The sequence below is a fragment of the Primulina huaijiensis genome, chromosome 12 (genome assembly GCF_012295235.1).
Source record: "Primulina huaijiensis isolate GDHJ02 chromosome 12, ASM1229523v2, whole genome shotgun sequence".
Taxonomy (NCBI): Eukaryota; Viridiplantae; Streptophyta; class Magnoliopsida; order Lamiales; family Gesneriaceae; genus Primulina; species Primulina huaijiensis.
In genome coordinates this window covers 676,122-688,741 of record NC_133317.1, presented here as the reverse complement: position 1 = coordinate 688,741, position 12,620 = coordinate 676,122, and the positions used below count along the sequence as shown (strand labels likewise).

The 12,620-nt window shown below is 37.1% G+C and overlaps 4 protein-coding genes across 6 annotated transcripts in view; 3 read left to right on the top strand and 1 right to left on the bottom strand.

Annotated features, from left to right (window-relative positions):
- Positions 1-512, top strand: part of LOC140990048 (serpin-ZX-like) — a 4,357-nt gene extending 3,845 nt beyond the window's left edge. Inside the window, exon 2 of the mRNA XM_073459633.1 lies at positions 498-512. Within this exon, the coding sequence (XP_073315734.1) occupies positions 498-512 (15 nt within the window). The remainder of the gene's footprint in view (positions 1-497) is intronic.
- Positions 479-3,571, top strand: LOC140990625 (serpin-ZX-like). Its single transcript, XM_073460410.1, has 2 exons — positions 479-986; positions 2,478-3,571. Exons 1-2 carry the CDS (start codon positions 597-599, stop codon positions 3,255-3,257), a joined length of 1,170 nt encoding a protein of 389 aa, XP_073316511.1. The 5' UTR covers positions 479-596; the 3' UTR covers positions 3,258-3,571.
- A 1,486-nt stretch (positions 3,572-5,057) lies between these two features.
- On the top strand, positions 5,058-10,305 carry LOC140990624 (mitogen-activated protein kinase kinase kinase 5-like). Of its 3 annotated transcripts, XM_073460408.1 has the most exons (12): positions 5,058-5,690; positions 6,089-6,616; positions 6,703-6,790; positions 6,871-6,933; positions 7,014-7,177; positions 7,271-7,346; positions 7,436-7,495; positions 7,578-7,703; positions 9,148-9,360; positions 9,496-9,593; positions 9,668-9,762; positions 9,839-10,305. In XM_073460408.1, exons 1-12 carry the CDS (start codon positions 5,425-5,427, stop codon positions 9,967-9,969), a joined length of 1,908 nt encoding a protein of 635 aa, XP_073316509.1. In that variant the 5' UTR covers positions 5,058-5,424; the 3' UTR covers positions 9,970-10,305. The 3 variants fall into 3 exon arrangements, with proteins under 3 accessions (XP_073316509.1, XP_073316508.1, XP_073316510.1); XM_073460407.1 differs by having other exon boundaries at positions 5,059-5,690; positions 9,668-10,305; XM_073460409.1 differs by lacking the exon at positions 9,839-10,305 and having other exon boundaries at positions 5,060-5,690; positions 9,709-9,834.
- Positions 10,189-12,420, bottom strand: LOC140990626 (thioredoxin-like protein HCF164, chloroplastic). The gene is made up of 2 exons (XM_073460411.1): positions 11,927-12,420; positions 10,189-10,745 (listed from the first exon to the last, which is right to left on the bottom strand). The coding sequence occupies exons 1-2, from the start codon at positions 12,374-12,376 to the stop codon at positions 10,590-10,592; spliced, it is 606 nt and encodes a 201-aa protein (XP_073316512.1). The 5' UTR covers positions 12,377-12,420; the 3' UTR covers positions 10,189-10,589.
- Positions 12,421-12,620: the final 200 nt, after the last annotated feature.

The window sequence follows — 12,620 nt, the reverse complement described above, 5'->3', positions numbered from 1 at the left end:
GAAGATGAGTATGTCTCTTGTGAGACGGTCTCACGAATCTTTATATGTGAAACGGGTTAACCATATNTAAATGAGGATCAAAATATAATTATAAGAAATAGCGAAGGACTACATTGTAATTTTGATATATAAAATAAAAAATAAATTTAAAATAAAAGAATAAAAAAATGACTTCAGTAAGAATTAAACCTATAACCTAAACCCAAGAAACAATGACTCTATCCATTGAAGTACATATAACTTACAATAAAATTTTAACATTTTATTAATATATATATTTATTAAAACAGACTATGACATCAGAGTTAATTATTTTAATTGTATCAAATTTAATAAAATAATAATATAGATAGTAATGAGTTTTAAAGAGTACGCGTGGATTCTAGGACGAACTGAATAATATTATAATATATTTTCTGTCTGGACCTTTCTTCTTCATTAGACGAAAAGAGGAGGAAGTTTCTTTTAATTTCGAATTTCGTTTTGTTGGTCCACAGCTACTTATCATTTAAGAAACCCATCTTAACCTTCGTCTTCGAGTAGCTTCATTTTCTTTCTGCAAACATAAACGCTGACTCACCTTCACAAAGCCAACTATGGATCTGCGAGAATCAATCCTCAACCAAACCGACGTTTCCTTGTCTCTGGCGAAGCACGTGATCATGACCGAAGCCAAGGAAGCCAATCTTGTATTCTCCCCGCTGTCGATTCATGTTGTTCTGGGCTTGATTACCGCCGGGTCGAATGGCCCGACCAGGGATCAGTTACTGGGATTTCTCAAGACAAAATCAACGGAAGACCTGAATTCCCTTTCGTCGCAGCTTGTGAGTCTTCTGTTCGCCGACGCTGGGCCGCTTGGTGGGCCCCTGTTGTCTTTTGCTAACGGTGTATGGGTTGATCAGAGCCTTAACTTTAAGTCCGATTTCAAGAAAATTGTAGATAATGTTTACAAGGCTGCTTCTAGCCATGTTGATTTCCAGACCAAGGTTGGTTTTTTTCATTGGTGCTTCGGATTTGTAAAACTGTTAATCAAGCTAGTTCTTTTTTTTTTTTTTAAATAATACTAGTTAGAAATTAATTTGTAATTTCATCAATGCGGTTTCTATATGATCTTTGGTTGGTGCATCTAGGTACGATTTATATTTTTTATTTTGTCAGTTTTTAATCAGGAACTTGGTATTGGACATATCTTTTCCTGGTTTCTTGAGTATCAGTAATTGCGGGAAAACTGAAATACCCGTTTTCACTTGAAGACTTTCTTTCTCATTTCAAGTTTTGCTATAAGTTTTGGAGATCTTTGGTAATTTCTGTGAGAAGACTCGGGCAAGAAGTTATACGTTCATTTTATATGTTCGAAACTCGTGTGTAGAAATCCGGATTCTTGGAGCCATTTGTTTGATTCTTGGCAATTGTGGTGGATTTGTTTCAACTTAGGAATGAAAAATATATTAGTTTGCGATATCTATACAAATCCTGGACTATATTATGTATGATATAATTGATACTGACTAATCAAACAAAATGGTACTTCTGGAATCTGTTATGGAACGAATTTTTTTATATGAACAAGTGAAGACTCCGTGTTGTAAATTTTCGTGTGGGATTGGAAGAATAACTTTGTAATTTAATATGGGACCCTTCTACCACAGGGATTACTCATTTATGACTTTGCTGGCCAAATTCCATGTCCTCAAGGATTCCTGATTCTTAGTCTTTCCTTTTAGCAAGGAAAACTGGTTTTTTTTTTACCATATTTATTGTTTTTCCCACTTCCTAGTTCTATGATCATAACTAGGCAAAAAGCAAGATAACTCCCAACTTAATGTCTCAATGCTACTGACAAATTGGTTGTCCGAAAACTGCCTTTGCTAAAAGAATAGTTGTGTAGCCTAAGCATTCTAGTTCAATGAATCTGCAATTTGGTCGTAAATGTAGAGAGAATATAGAGTTACAGCTCCTTGGGGTTGGATGAAGAGTCTCAAATAATGACCGAACTTTGCTGATCAATGTTGCTGAGTTTCTGTTGAATGCATTCATGCGACCCAAATGAGGATATCTTAATTATTGGAGGCTTTGTAGATGGAATTTTGGAGGCCCACGTTTATATGTTATGCTACTATGTTTACTACATTTTTGTCAATGCGATTTCTGCACATCAGTGAGTCTTGTGCATAGAGATAAAGCTTAAACTATCTGTTTTCTAACTAAAATATATTTGTTTGACGATTGTATGCAATTCCTAGCCCACTGTCTGCTGGAAATTATATCTTTGTTGTGTACAAGTTTGTTGAATGCTACCAAACAAGTTTAAAATTTGTAAAAATGGTGCTTATTTGCAGTGTTAGGGGGCCACAGATGCAGACCAGATATCAACTTGTGTATAATTTATGATCATGGTTTTGTTGTTTATAGTTTGAAGAAATCGATTTTTGGTATGTTCTAATCGTCACTTTTGTTGGTCCTTAAAATTTCTGAAGGCTGTCGAAGTAACAAATGAGGTGAATACATGGGCTGACAAGGAAACAAACGGCCTGATTAAGGAAATTCTTCCGCCTGGTTCAGTTGATGCTTCTACAAGGCTCATCTTCACGAATGCAGTGTACTTTAAAGGAGCCTGGAATGAAAAATTCGACGCATCAAACACAAAAGAGGATGAGTTTTTCCTCTTGAATGGCAGCTCAGTTCAGGTGGCATTCATGACCAGTAAGAAGAAGCAACATGTACGCGAGTTTGATGGCTTTAAAGTTTTGGCACTATCATACAGACAAGGTGAAGATAAACGTAAATTCACAATGTATTTCTATCTTCCGGATGCCAAAGATGGGCTTCTCACTTTGTTAGAGAAATTTGGCTCCACATCTGGATTCATAGAACATCACCTCCCTTATCAACGAGTAGAAGTTGGTGATTTCCGCATTCCTAAGTTCAAAATAGATTTTGGTTTCGAGGCATCTGAAATTTTCAAAGGACAAGGGCTCGTGTTGCCCTTTACTGGTGGTGGTCTCACAGAGATGGTGGATTCCACCTTTAGCCAAAATCTTTACGTTTCAAACATTTTCCACAAGTCATTTATCGAGGTAAATGAGGAAGGTACAGAAGCTGCAGCCGCCACTGCTGGTGTTGTTACACTACGGTCTGCAATGATTAATGATAAGTTGGACTTTGTGGCCGACCATCCGTTCTTGTTTGTCATACGCGAAGATATGACAGGGGTGGTGTTGTTTACTGGGCAAGTTATGAATCCTTTAGCTGGTTAATAAAAACATGGAGGCAGGTACACAAAACCATATATGCACTGTTGAACTTTCAGTTACGAGTTTGTTGGTGAACCGGCACGATGGTTTCTACTTGACTTTTACCAGTAGCTTGATATGATGCATTTGCAAGAGTAACACGTATTTTGTACCAGCTGTTTTATGCTTGCTATCACGTTCTGTGTGCTCTTCTGATTTACATATGATAAAGTTGAAATGGATAGTGATGTGTTGTACTTTTATTTCCTTTTTGTGACTTATTTTGTGAAAGAGATTTTTCAAGAAAGTCGAAACTGTTATGCCCTTTCATTGGAATATGTACGAATATCCCAAGTTCGATCTAGAAGAAAAGTGGTGTGAACGTGCAATGCAAATGAGATTCACTGTCAATAAGAATTTGGCCAAAACATATCAGGGTCATTTCAGAAATTTGGGTGGTGATCATCAACTTACCCGCTGGCACTGAAATATTTTGACGGTTCTAAATTATGCCATTAACAAGGCAATTGGCTATGACTCGTTTTGACGGCTCTAGATGACAGCCATTAACAAGCCAATTGGTAAGTCTAATTCCTTCTCATTAGTTATGGAGCAATAGTCCACTGATTGTACCTTGAGTGCAGGATAAAGGCCGAGCAAGTTGAATGCACCTTATTGAAAATTGTCAGTAAAAAAAATGTAAAAGTGTGACTTCTTACGTATTTTTCCAATTATAACTGTATGCTACACCTCCAACACCAAATTATGGGTTTATGGGAAATCTAATTCTAGATTTTAAATCGATTACTTGCTGGTGTCTAAGCTGTTTACTCGTCTTGTAATCAGCCCAATGTTTGATTAATTAATTTTTGTCTGGTTTAGGGGAGTAAATGAAATACAAGATAAGATTTTTAAACAAAAGGGAAGACAAATTTTTCAAATCAATTTGCTCATCCGCATTCCTTTGTCAATATTTCTTCACCAACTTCTGTTACCATGACTCAATCCTACTGCCACGTTGAAGAACATAAGTGGCAAACAATGTTCTCGTGCTTATTTTTTCTTACAATTCAGACACACGGTTTCACACAAGACAAATGAGACTCTAACACAGAATCTCTCGAGTCTCATTCTTGCCAATATTTCCTACCAATAGATCACTTTTTATATGTTAAAAAATAATTATATAATAGATATTGAGAAAATAAGCTAATAAACTCGTTTGTTTGCCAATATATATCCCAGCTTGCATGGACTTTGAATTTGTCTCATGTCCGTACTTAGACCACGCGATTTAGACTGAGTTACAAATTGCTTGGGTTTCGCTGACCAAAACTTATGTAGATTNCATGGATGACCCAAATAAAAAATCCGTCTCACAAAATACGACACGTGAGACCGTCTCACACAAGTTTTTGCCTACGAACAGAACAATTGAAGATGAGAACTAAATAAATTTGATAATTTTAAAACTAATTATGATATATATATTTGTAATTTTGAGAAATTTATTTTTATATTCATAGATAGTACCATTAGAGTTATGAAAGATTTTCTTAAAAAGATATCATTATATTAATTCGTCAAAATAATTAACTATTACTACTGCCTTGGAGAATAAGGAATCTATTATTCAATAATATTATTTAGTGTTTGAAAATATCTGAAGTTTATCCTCTTTTTTATAATTTATTATATTATGTTATATTTTTTATATTACTACAATTGGCAAGTCCCACACGGCAATATTTAGTCAACCTTAGACTCTCCAACGAAATTTCATTAACAGAACACACACAATCTTTTAATTAGTCACCATTGACTTCGATTTGCGCTCCAAAAAAAAAAAAAAAGATATTTGGACTTCAGAATTCACAAAACTCTCTGCGTGTTTTTGACTGCAAATGTTTACTGAGTGTGAAGCAAGAGCGATACATATTCATATACATATAAAGAAAGAATGAATGAAGGATATAGAGTTTGACCTTGTTTTTCTCCATACTCCATCTACAACAAACATTTAGTTATCCTATGGGATTTAGCTATTTTAGACTTTAATTCAAGAAATCAAATATTCAAATCCTGTGTAACCATGCCTTCTCCTTGGAGTGCATTTTCATCGGCTACTTCTTAATGATCATCTTCTCCTTCAAATCCGTCATTGAAGAGCAAAAGCTCAAATGATATTTTCATGAACTCGAGGAGTTGTGATCAGAAAAAGAAGCTGACCCGGCAAAGGAAATTGAGATATTTGACGGATGATGAAGTGGGTCAGGGGAGGAGCAGTCTAGATGGCTCACAGTCGTGGCCCGTTTCTCCTGACTCAGAGTCGGTGCCACGGACGCCCCACGGAGGCGGTCACTGGTCCAACTCAGCCGTCCCGCAACCGCTTCCCCTTCCTGGAGTGACTTTTCAGTCTAAGCAGAACGACGGTTTGCATGGCTCTTCAGCTGCCAGGTTTAACTTTTTTGTGTGAATGATTTTGATTTTGATGAATATTTGCATGATTTTTAGCTATTTAATATGGAAATGAGCATCAGATAAATATCAATTTTACTAAAATAAACACTACAAACAAGGAATTAAATCTTTGATTCTAGTCCGATGAGAATATGATCATATCATTTGTTCCCAACCAAAGGCGAAGAAAGCAAGGTATTTTGAGGGGACTGTTGTAGACCCACCATGCCTGTAAGAAAGAATAGTATATTTGGTACATGCATAGGGGAGAAAATGAAGAGTGAACTAAGGATTAATAAATTCGAGTTCTCAAGCTGTTAAGCCTTAAAATTTCATCAGTTATCATAAAAATATCAGTGTACATCTTGCAGAAATAATTTGCATCGATCTTGCAGAAATAATTTGCATCGAAATCTGGGAAAAACCACAGATGATATTGCTGTAAGAAGATCATATGTATATCCAACTTCTCGTCGAAGAGGGTTGCCTCAACAACTAAATGTCGATTCTGCACAAAACGAACTCCGAATACATTTGCCCGCAAGAAGTGCTCCGAGCAGCGCTTACTCTAGTCCCATACTAAGCCCACAAAGATATAAAACCGTGGATCTTTTCCAACCCTCCTTTCATGTCTCATCAGCTTTAAAATTTGAGGCTTCCACTTCCGACAGAATATCTGCAACCCCCGACTACTCTCCATTCCAAAGCTCATCTGAAGCCGACGAGAACTTGAGAAGTCATCTTCATTCACATAATAACGCCAAAGTTTATCCTTTGCCTCGTCCACCAGCAATATCAAGGACATCACCTTCTACTCGACATAACACAAACAAATCAGATTGCTTGTCAGGTAAAGGGCCGTGGCAGAGGGGACGGCTCATAGGACGGGGGACATATGGGAGTGTTTATGTTGCAACTCACTGGTATGAGTAAAAAATATAAATGGGTTTGTCTAACTGTGGTATTTTGATTATACTTGCTTTACGTTTGTTTGGCTTTGTTTACATAGTGAAACTGGAGCGACATGTGCGGTGAAAGAAGTTGAGATTATTCCAGATGACCCTAAATGTGCAGAATGTGTGAGGCAGTTGGAGCAGGTTCTGAGATCATCCTCTTACTATTAGACATATTTACGACAGATTTTATATATATTATCTGATCTGTTTCTCGGAATCAGGAGATCAAATTTCTCAGGGAGTTGAAGCATCCGAACATAGTCCAATACTATGGGTCCGAAATTGTAAGCAAATATCGGTTCTTGATGTCTATAGTTAGTGATACTCAACAAACAAATTGACCCAGAAGATGTAATTTCTGTAGATTGATGATCGATTGTGCATATATTTGGAGTACGTTCACCCTGGATCGATTAATAAATATGTTCGTGAACATTGTGGGGCTATGACTGAAAATATTGTTCGCAATTTCACCCGTCACATTCTTTCAGGGTTGGCTTACTTGCATGGCACAAAGACCATACACAGGTGACGGTCTGTTTAGGAGTCGGGCATGAACGTTTCTGATTATTGAAATAATGTTTTTTGAATAATCTTGAAGTTTCTATATGATTAAAACAGGGACATTAAAGGGGCAAACTTACTAGTGGATGCATCTGGTGTTGTCAAGCTTGCTGATTTTGGATTAGCAAAACACGTAACCTTTCATAGCTTATAATTTAAGTTGTTTTCAAGCTGCTAAATGAATTTTACTGACCTGTTTGTCGCTCTTGTTCGTTCTTCTAGCTTACAGGGCATCATATAGAGCTTTCGTTGAAGGGTACCCCACATTGGATGGCTCCAGAGGTATCTCAAGTCCTGTTCGGATACTTTCACTGCCTTCTTGCTGACCTAAATTTCAAAATATTTGTCGAAATGTGTCTCACAGGTACTACAGGCTGTGATGCGAAAAGATGCTAATCCGGAACTGGCCTACGGAGTGGACATATGGAGCATTGGTTGTACAGTCATAGAAATGCTGTCAGGAAAACCTCCTTGGAGTGAACATAATGGCGTAAGTAGTTGAATCACCACGATCTGCACGTAAGAAACTATTAGGCCATAAACCCGAGTAACCTCCTTGGAGTGAACATAATGGAGTGAACATGTGCCGACGATCCACACATGCGTCTTAATCCCATCTATCATATGAAAATACGTGACACTATTAACGGTGAACGGTAACTCAGGCTACAAATTTATTCATCATTGTCATCAAAGCACGTTCTCGCTAGTTGCGTAGTCGGCTACGTCGATATTAGTTTTCCAAACTAAGCGATTTTCCCACGTGTCATCTCTTAAACCAAGATCTAAGATATCTCCTTTAACCACATTTATCCAAGTTTTCAATTGTCTACCCTTCCTTCTACTCATGCCATTAACCTGTCAATCCAAGATATGTTGGATTGGGACCGTGTGTGGTCTCTTCTTCACATAACCAAATCATGTTAGACGTCTCTCCTTAATATTATCCTCTATGGAGACTACACCTAAATAGCTCATTATTCTTTCATTCTTAATTATATTCTTGCGTGTTTTGTCACACATCCATCTTAACATACACATATCTGTTACCGTCATCTTAAGCATATATAGTGTATATCATATGGTGTATATCCTCGCACTTCTATTGCATAAGACTCCTGATATCATACTCCATTTCATTCACCCTACTTTAATCATATGGTGTATATCCTCTCTGATATCCCCAATCTTTTGGATAATAAATCCTAAATAGCGAAAAGTTTCACACTTTGTGTGACGCTCGGGGCCAAAGAGGACGGTGAATGATCATCGGTGCCAAGTGGTTGCATAGACAATGAGTGGCTTCTGGCAAGCTTCTAGGCGGAGAGAACAAAGATGAACTGATTCCATATCGAAATGAGAGAGATTCAAAGACTGTGTAGTTATGAGACTGTACAGTTGAGGAGAGCTTAAAAGATTTGATAAATATTACTCATATAAAAAAGATAATTTTTTTTTTTTGGAATCTCATACAAAAATCTCATCATATAAGAACTTCAAAGTTGAACATGCTTGATTCGGGACAATTCTGAGATTGGTGACCCCTTGAGAAGTTTGTTAAGGTACTGTGTGAGTGATGATATAAGCACGCTAGAAAGACTCGTCTAGTTACAATCGAGATATTCTTCTCGACTATTAATCTCAATTGGACTACCCTTTCGCGTAGATTCAGGACCAAAGTTGCAAGTTAAATATTCTTATTAAACTACCAGTTTATGAAATTGGAAAATTTCCCAAACTTATTTTTTACTCCACAATTTTTCCTGAGTCAATGTGAATCATGACAGGCAATATCAAACAAGTTTTGATATTTTCTCGTGGAAAAAAAAACCTGTTCGTGTTGTGGATCGCTACTTGTGATAGTTTAGATATGCTGTTGAAGCTGAGGTTATGAATATTCGAACCTTGAGTTGTGACATACGTTTTGGTGGTAGGTACAAGCAATGTTCAATGTATTGAACAGAGTACCACCCATTCCGGAAACATTGTCTGCAGAAGGGAAGGATTTCCTGCAATGGTGTTTTCAGAGAAAACCTGAAGATCGACCATCGGCTGTTAAGCTGCTCGAGCATCCTTTCTTAAGAAGCTCCCAGAATCAGAATAATGTTGGAGAGTTTCCTCAAGAATTTTCACGGATGAAAGTGCCTGTAAGATTCACACCCACAAGCTAAATAATGGATTCAAAACCTGGATATGAAATAGCAGTTTCTTTTTGAAACTTCCCTTTAATACTTATCTCTTTTGTCCGAAACTCAAAATCTTAAAGTAGACAGTACATCCAGGAAATACAGAGTCCAAGTGGCTGGACTAGACGGAACAAGGATGTGTTACAGCCATCATCGGCTCCAATGATCCAGCAAGGGAAACTGCCATCTAACTGGTATGTTTCACCCTGCCATTTTGTTTACAGACAGTTGAATAATGCGTTTTTCTTGAATTGAAATCTGATTACAGTTTTGGTGACAAAAACCGTCAATCTTTCACGGAAACCTTAGAAAATGGAGTAACATCTCATCAGTCTCCTTGTTCAACGCTTGAAGCCCTTTCTGGTATATCTTCACCGGACCTAAATCGTGGTTCAAATATTTCAAGCCCTTCAAACATACTAAATAATTCGCTTTTTAGAGCTGGGATCAACAGCGTATCTGTGTTACCATGGAAGGGAAACCTCAGTCATCTACTACCAAAAATGGCAGAAAGGAAAAAATAACAAGTGCTGCAATCTGCAGCCAGAAGATATTAGTCCGTTTTCCTGATCATTATATTCAGATTCCCCCTTGTAAATTTGATAGAAATTCCATTGGATGTGAACAAATTTTTAGGCATTAACGATGTTGCTACCCTGATATTGAAGGTAACAGCATGTATTCTTTCTGACTTAACTTTGTTAAAATTTATCAACGCCAATAAAACACTGAATGTCTATGTTGTAATATATATGAGTGATTTGCTCAACAGATAGCATTGTTTGTAACTTTGATCCTTAAAATTTTATAGTTATCTCTTCATTATCTTGCAGCCGTACATATCGGAATTCTGTGCTATCTGCATAAACACATTCGACAACAATAAAGAGAACTTTTGACATATCCCCAGAAAAATAATATAAACTGCAGCTACGAGTCTCGTGATACGAAACAATTCTTCCATCACTTCCATACCAGTTTAACAGAAGGTTGGTGAAAGTTGAGAACCCAGCGGAAGCTGAGAATTTTCAGAGACCAAACAAACGTAAAGGATGAACATAGATATGATTCACAGTCGTTCAGCAGCTGAACTTAGGAAGTATCCATCTTCTGACATCAAAAGCAAATTCTAGTATTTCCTGAGTTCTGCTGCCAGATCAATGTTAATCTGATATAAAAAGGCTTCCTTTCTAATGATTGTGATGAGGGCGTTTCATTTTGAGAAGATGGGAAACACCTGCAATCACGTGGTGTCTACTGTTGGGGACACCAGTTTTTGCAAGTGCATTCCCACGTTCGTCTAGTAAGACAAAGCATGGGACGTACTTGATGTCATAGTGGAGCAGCTGCATGAAGAGAACACAAAAGAGTATCAAGATAATATAAAACAGACTACACAATACGAACAGTGAAGAAATTTCTTGATAAGCAAAGGTCGATTCTATTCACAAAATAATAAATCAATAATTCCTGATAGAAGAAAGGAGGTTAAAAACTCTAGCCAAGGAAGCAAAAAAAAATGCTAACGAACTCGGAAATTAATAAATTGTGTTGCAAAATATCATTCCACAGAGAAAATTCATCTTCTTAGAAAATAAATCCCAGAATATCATTTGTTAAGGGTTAGATAAATAGAATTCAAATTATTATGTTTCACCCCTTAATGATCGATAGTCAGATGGTAAATAACCTTGGCACCCTCATTTTGGTTTCTGAAAATACTTTCTAGTTATTTTTGCATGTTCTGGATGTTCAAGCAAAGGGACATCTGTTTTTCATGTTTTAGAAACAATTAGCCAAGGAACGGCACTCCCTTATGCGTCAAAGAATAGGCAAACATTGAGAGACCTAACAGGTTTCAAAAACCAATACCAATCCACCAGAGAATTATTGCTCCTCAATGACCATAAATACACTAATTGAGTTGTTTAAGATAGTGCTGTCATCGTTTTGGACGAATTTCACAAGGTACAACCAATTAGGTATAGAATAAAAGGAAACACCCTGTTTATGTGGTCAACCAACTTAAAAGTTAACAGTCAATCTCGTTGACAACATTACCTTCACCTTCTCAAACCAAACACAGTAAAGAAAACAATTCCACAAATTTCAGATGCAAATAAGCACCTACATATAAAAAACTAAAAATTATATATTGGATTGAAGTTAAAAGGAGATAGCGCCTAAATCAGTTTCACCTCAGGTGATCGGCACTTTTGTTCCTTGGTTATGGACTCTAGCATCATAATACATTAACACAAGGATCCTTTTTCCTACAAGCTATCAGAAAAAGCAGCTGAATATTCGTTTCGGTTGACCTGAACTCTAACACCAAATATTAGCTAACCAACAATCACCGCATTCTATAGGTACAAAACATGACGTTGCCAGAGGTGGCTGTTCCTAAAAAAAAGTGGTAAATTTTTTGCACCGTATACACTAATTCGCACTAGGTCATGTTCTTTATTTGCATCTAATAATGGTAAAGAATCTTAAGCCATGAAATTTGCACTGTACAGATTTTTACCTCGGGCAACCACTTATCATTTTCAGCATCGGCCATGACAATATTAAGCCAATCAGTATTCCTGTTCTCAACTTCAATCACAAAATTGAGCAAGGAATTGCACAGGCTACACTTTGGTGAATAAAACTCAAGAATTGTGGCCTCTTTTCCACTTGCTAAAGCAGCGGCAAATGCTCTCTGTTCCGCCTCACCTTGCTCTTCAGGGCTCAAAACCTTTCTGTTTTGGCCGATGGCAGTGCTCAAACGAAAAGGGTTGTTGTTGGTCACTGGTAACACGGCAGAATTGATTAAATTGAAGGCAAAGGTGCCAAGATTTTTGAGTGAATTGAAGAGCCAAGGGGATTCTACAGAGCAGGTGCTTTTATTGGAAATTTGGGTGTTGTTTTCTTGCTGACGATTGTCCCACGGCCATTTTAAGCAGAAAAGTGGATGCTTTGGAACAGAGTTCATCTGGATTTTCGAACTTTTGGGATACTCTCTGTCCTTGGTCCAGGGCACGGGGGAAGATGTATAATTAATAGAAACTTGGGGTTGTAATATTATTTGGTAAAATCTACATCGGGCCAAGTTAACGCTTGGAGTATCCAACTCCGGGCATATGTTAGGCAAAGGCCAATATTACAAATTGGGTTATTTTTCTACTGCAATAAGGCCCAATCAGTCCATTCACTTATTGTTACAACATTAACAAGTT

Coding starts and splice junctions, on each gene's coding strand:
- LOC140990624 (XM_073460407.1), top strand. CDS start 5,425: ATGAACTCGAGGAGTTGTGATCAGAAAAAGAAGCTGACCCGGCAAAGG. Junction 7,496..7,577: donor CACATTGGATGGCTCCAGAG/GTATCTCAAGTC, acceptor TGTGTCTCACAG/GTACTACAGGCTGTGATGCG. Junction 7,704..9,147: donor CTTGGAGTGAACATAATGGC/GTAAGTAGTTGA, acceptor TTTTGGTGGTAG/GTACAAGCAATGTTCAATGT.
- LOC140990626 (XM_073460411.1), bottom strand. CDS start 12,376: ATGAACTCTGTTCCAAAGCATCCACTTTTCTGCTTAAAATGGCCGTGG. Junction 10,746..11,926: donor ATGATAAGTGGTTGCCCGAG/GTAAAAATCTGT, acceptor CTCTTCATGCAG/CTGCTCCACTATGACATCAA.
- LOC140990625 (XM_073460410.1), top strand. CDS start 597: ATGGATCTGCGAGAATCAATCCTCAACCAAACCGACGTTTCCTTGTCT. Junction 987..2,477: donor ATGTTGATTTCCAGACCAAG/GTTGGTTTTTTT, acceptor AAATTTCTGAAG/GCTGTCGAAGTAACAAATGA.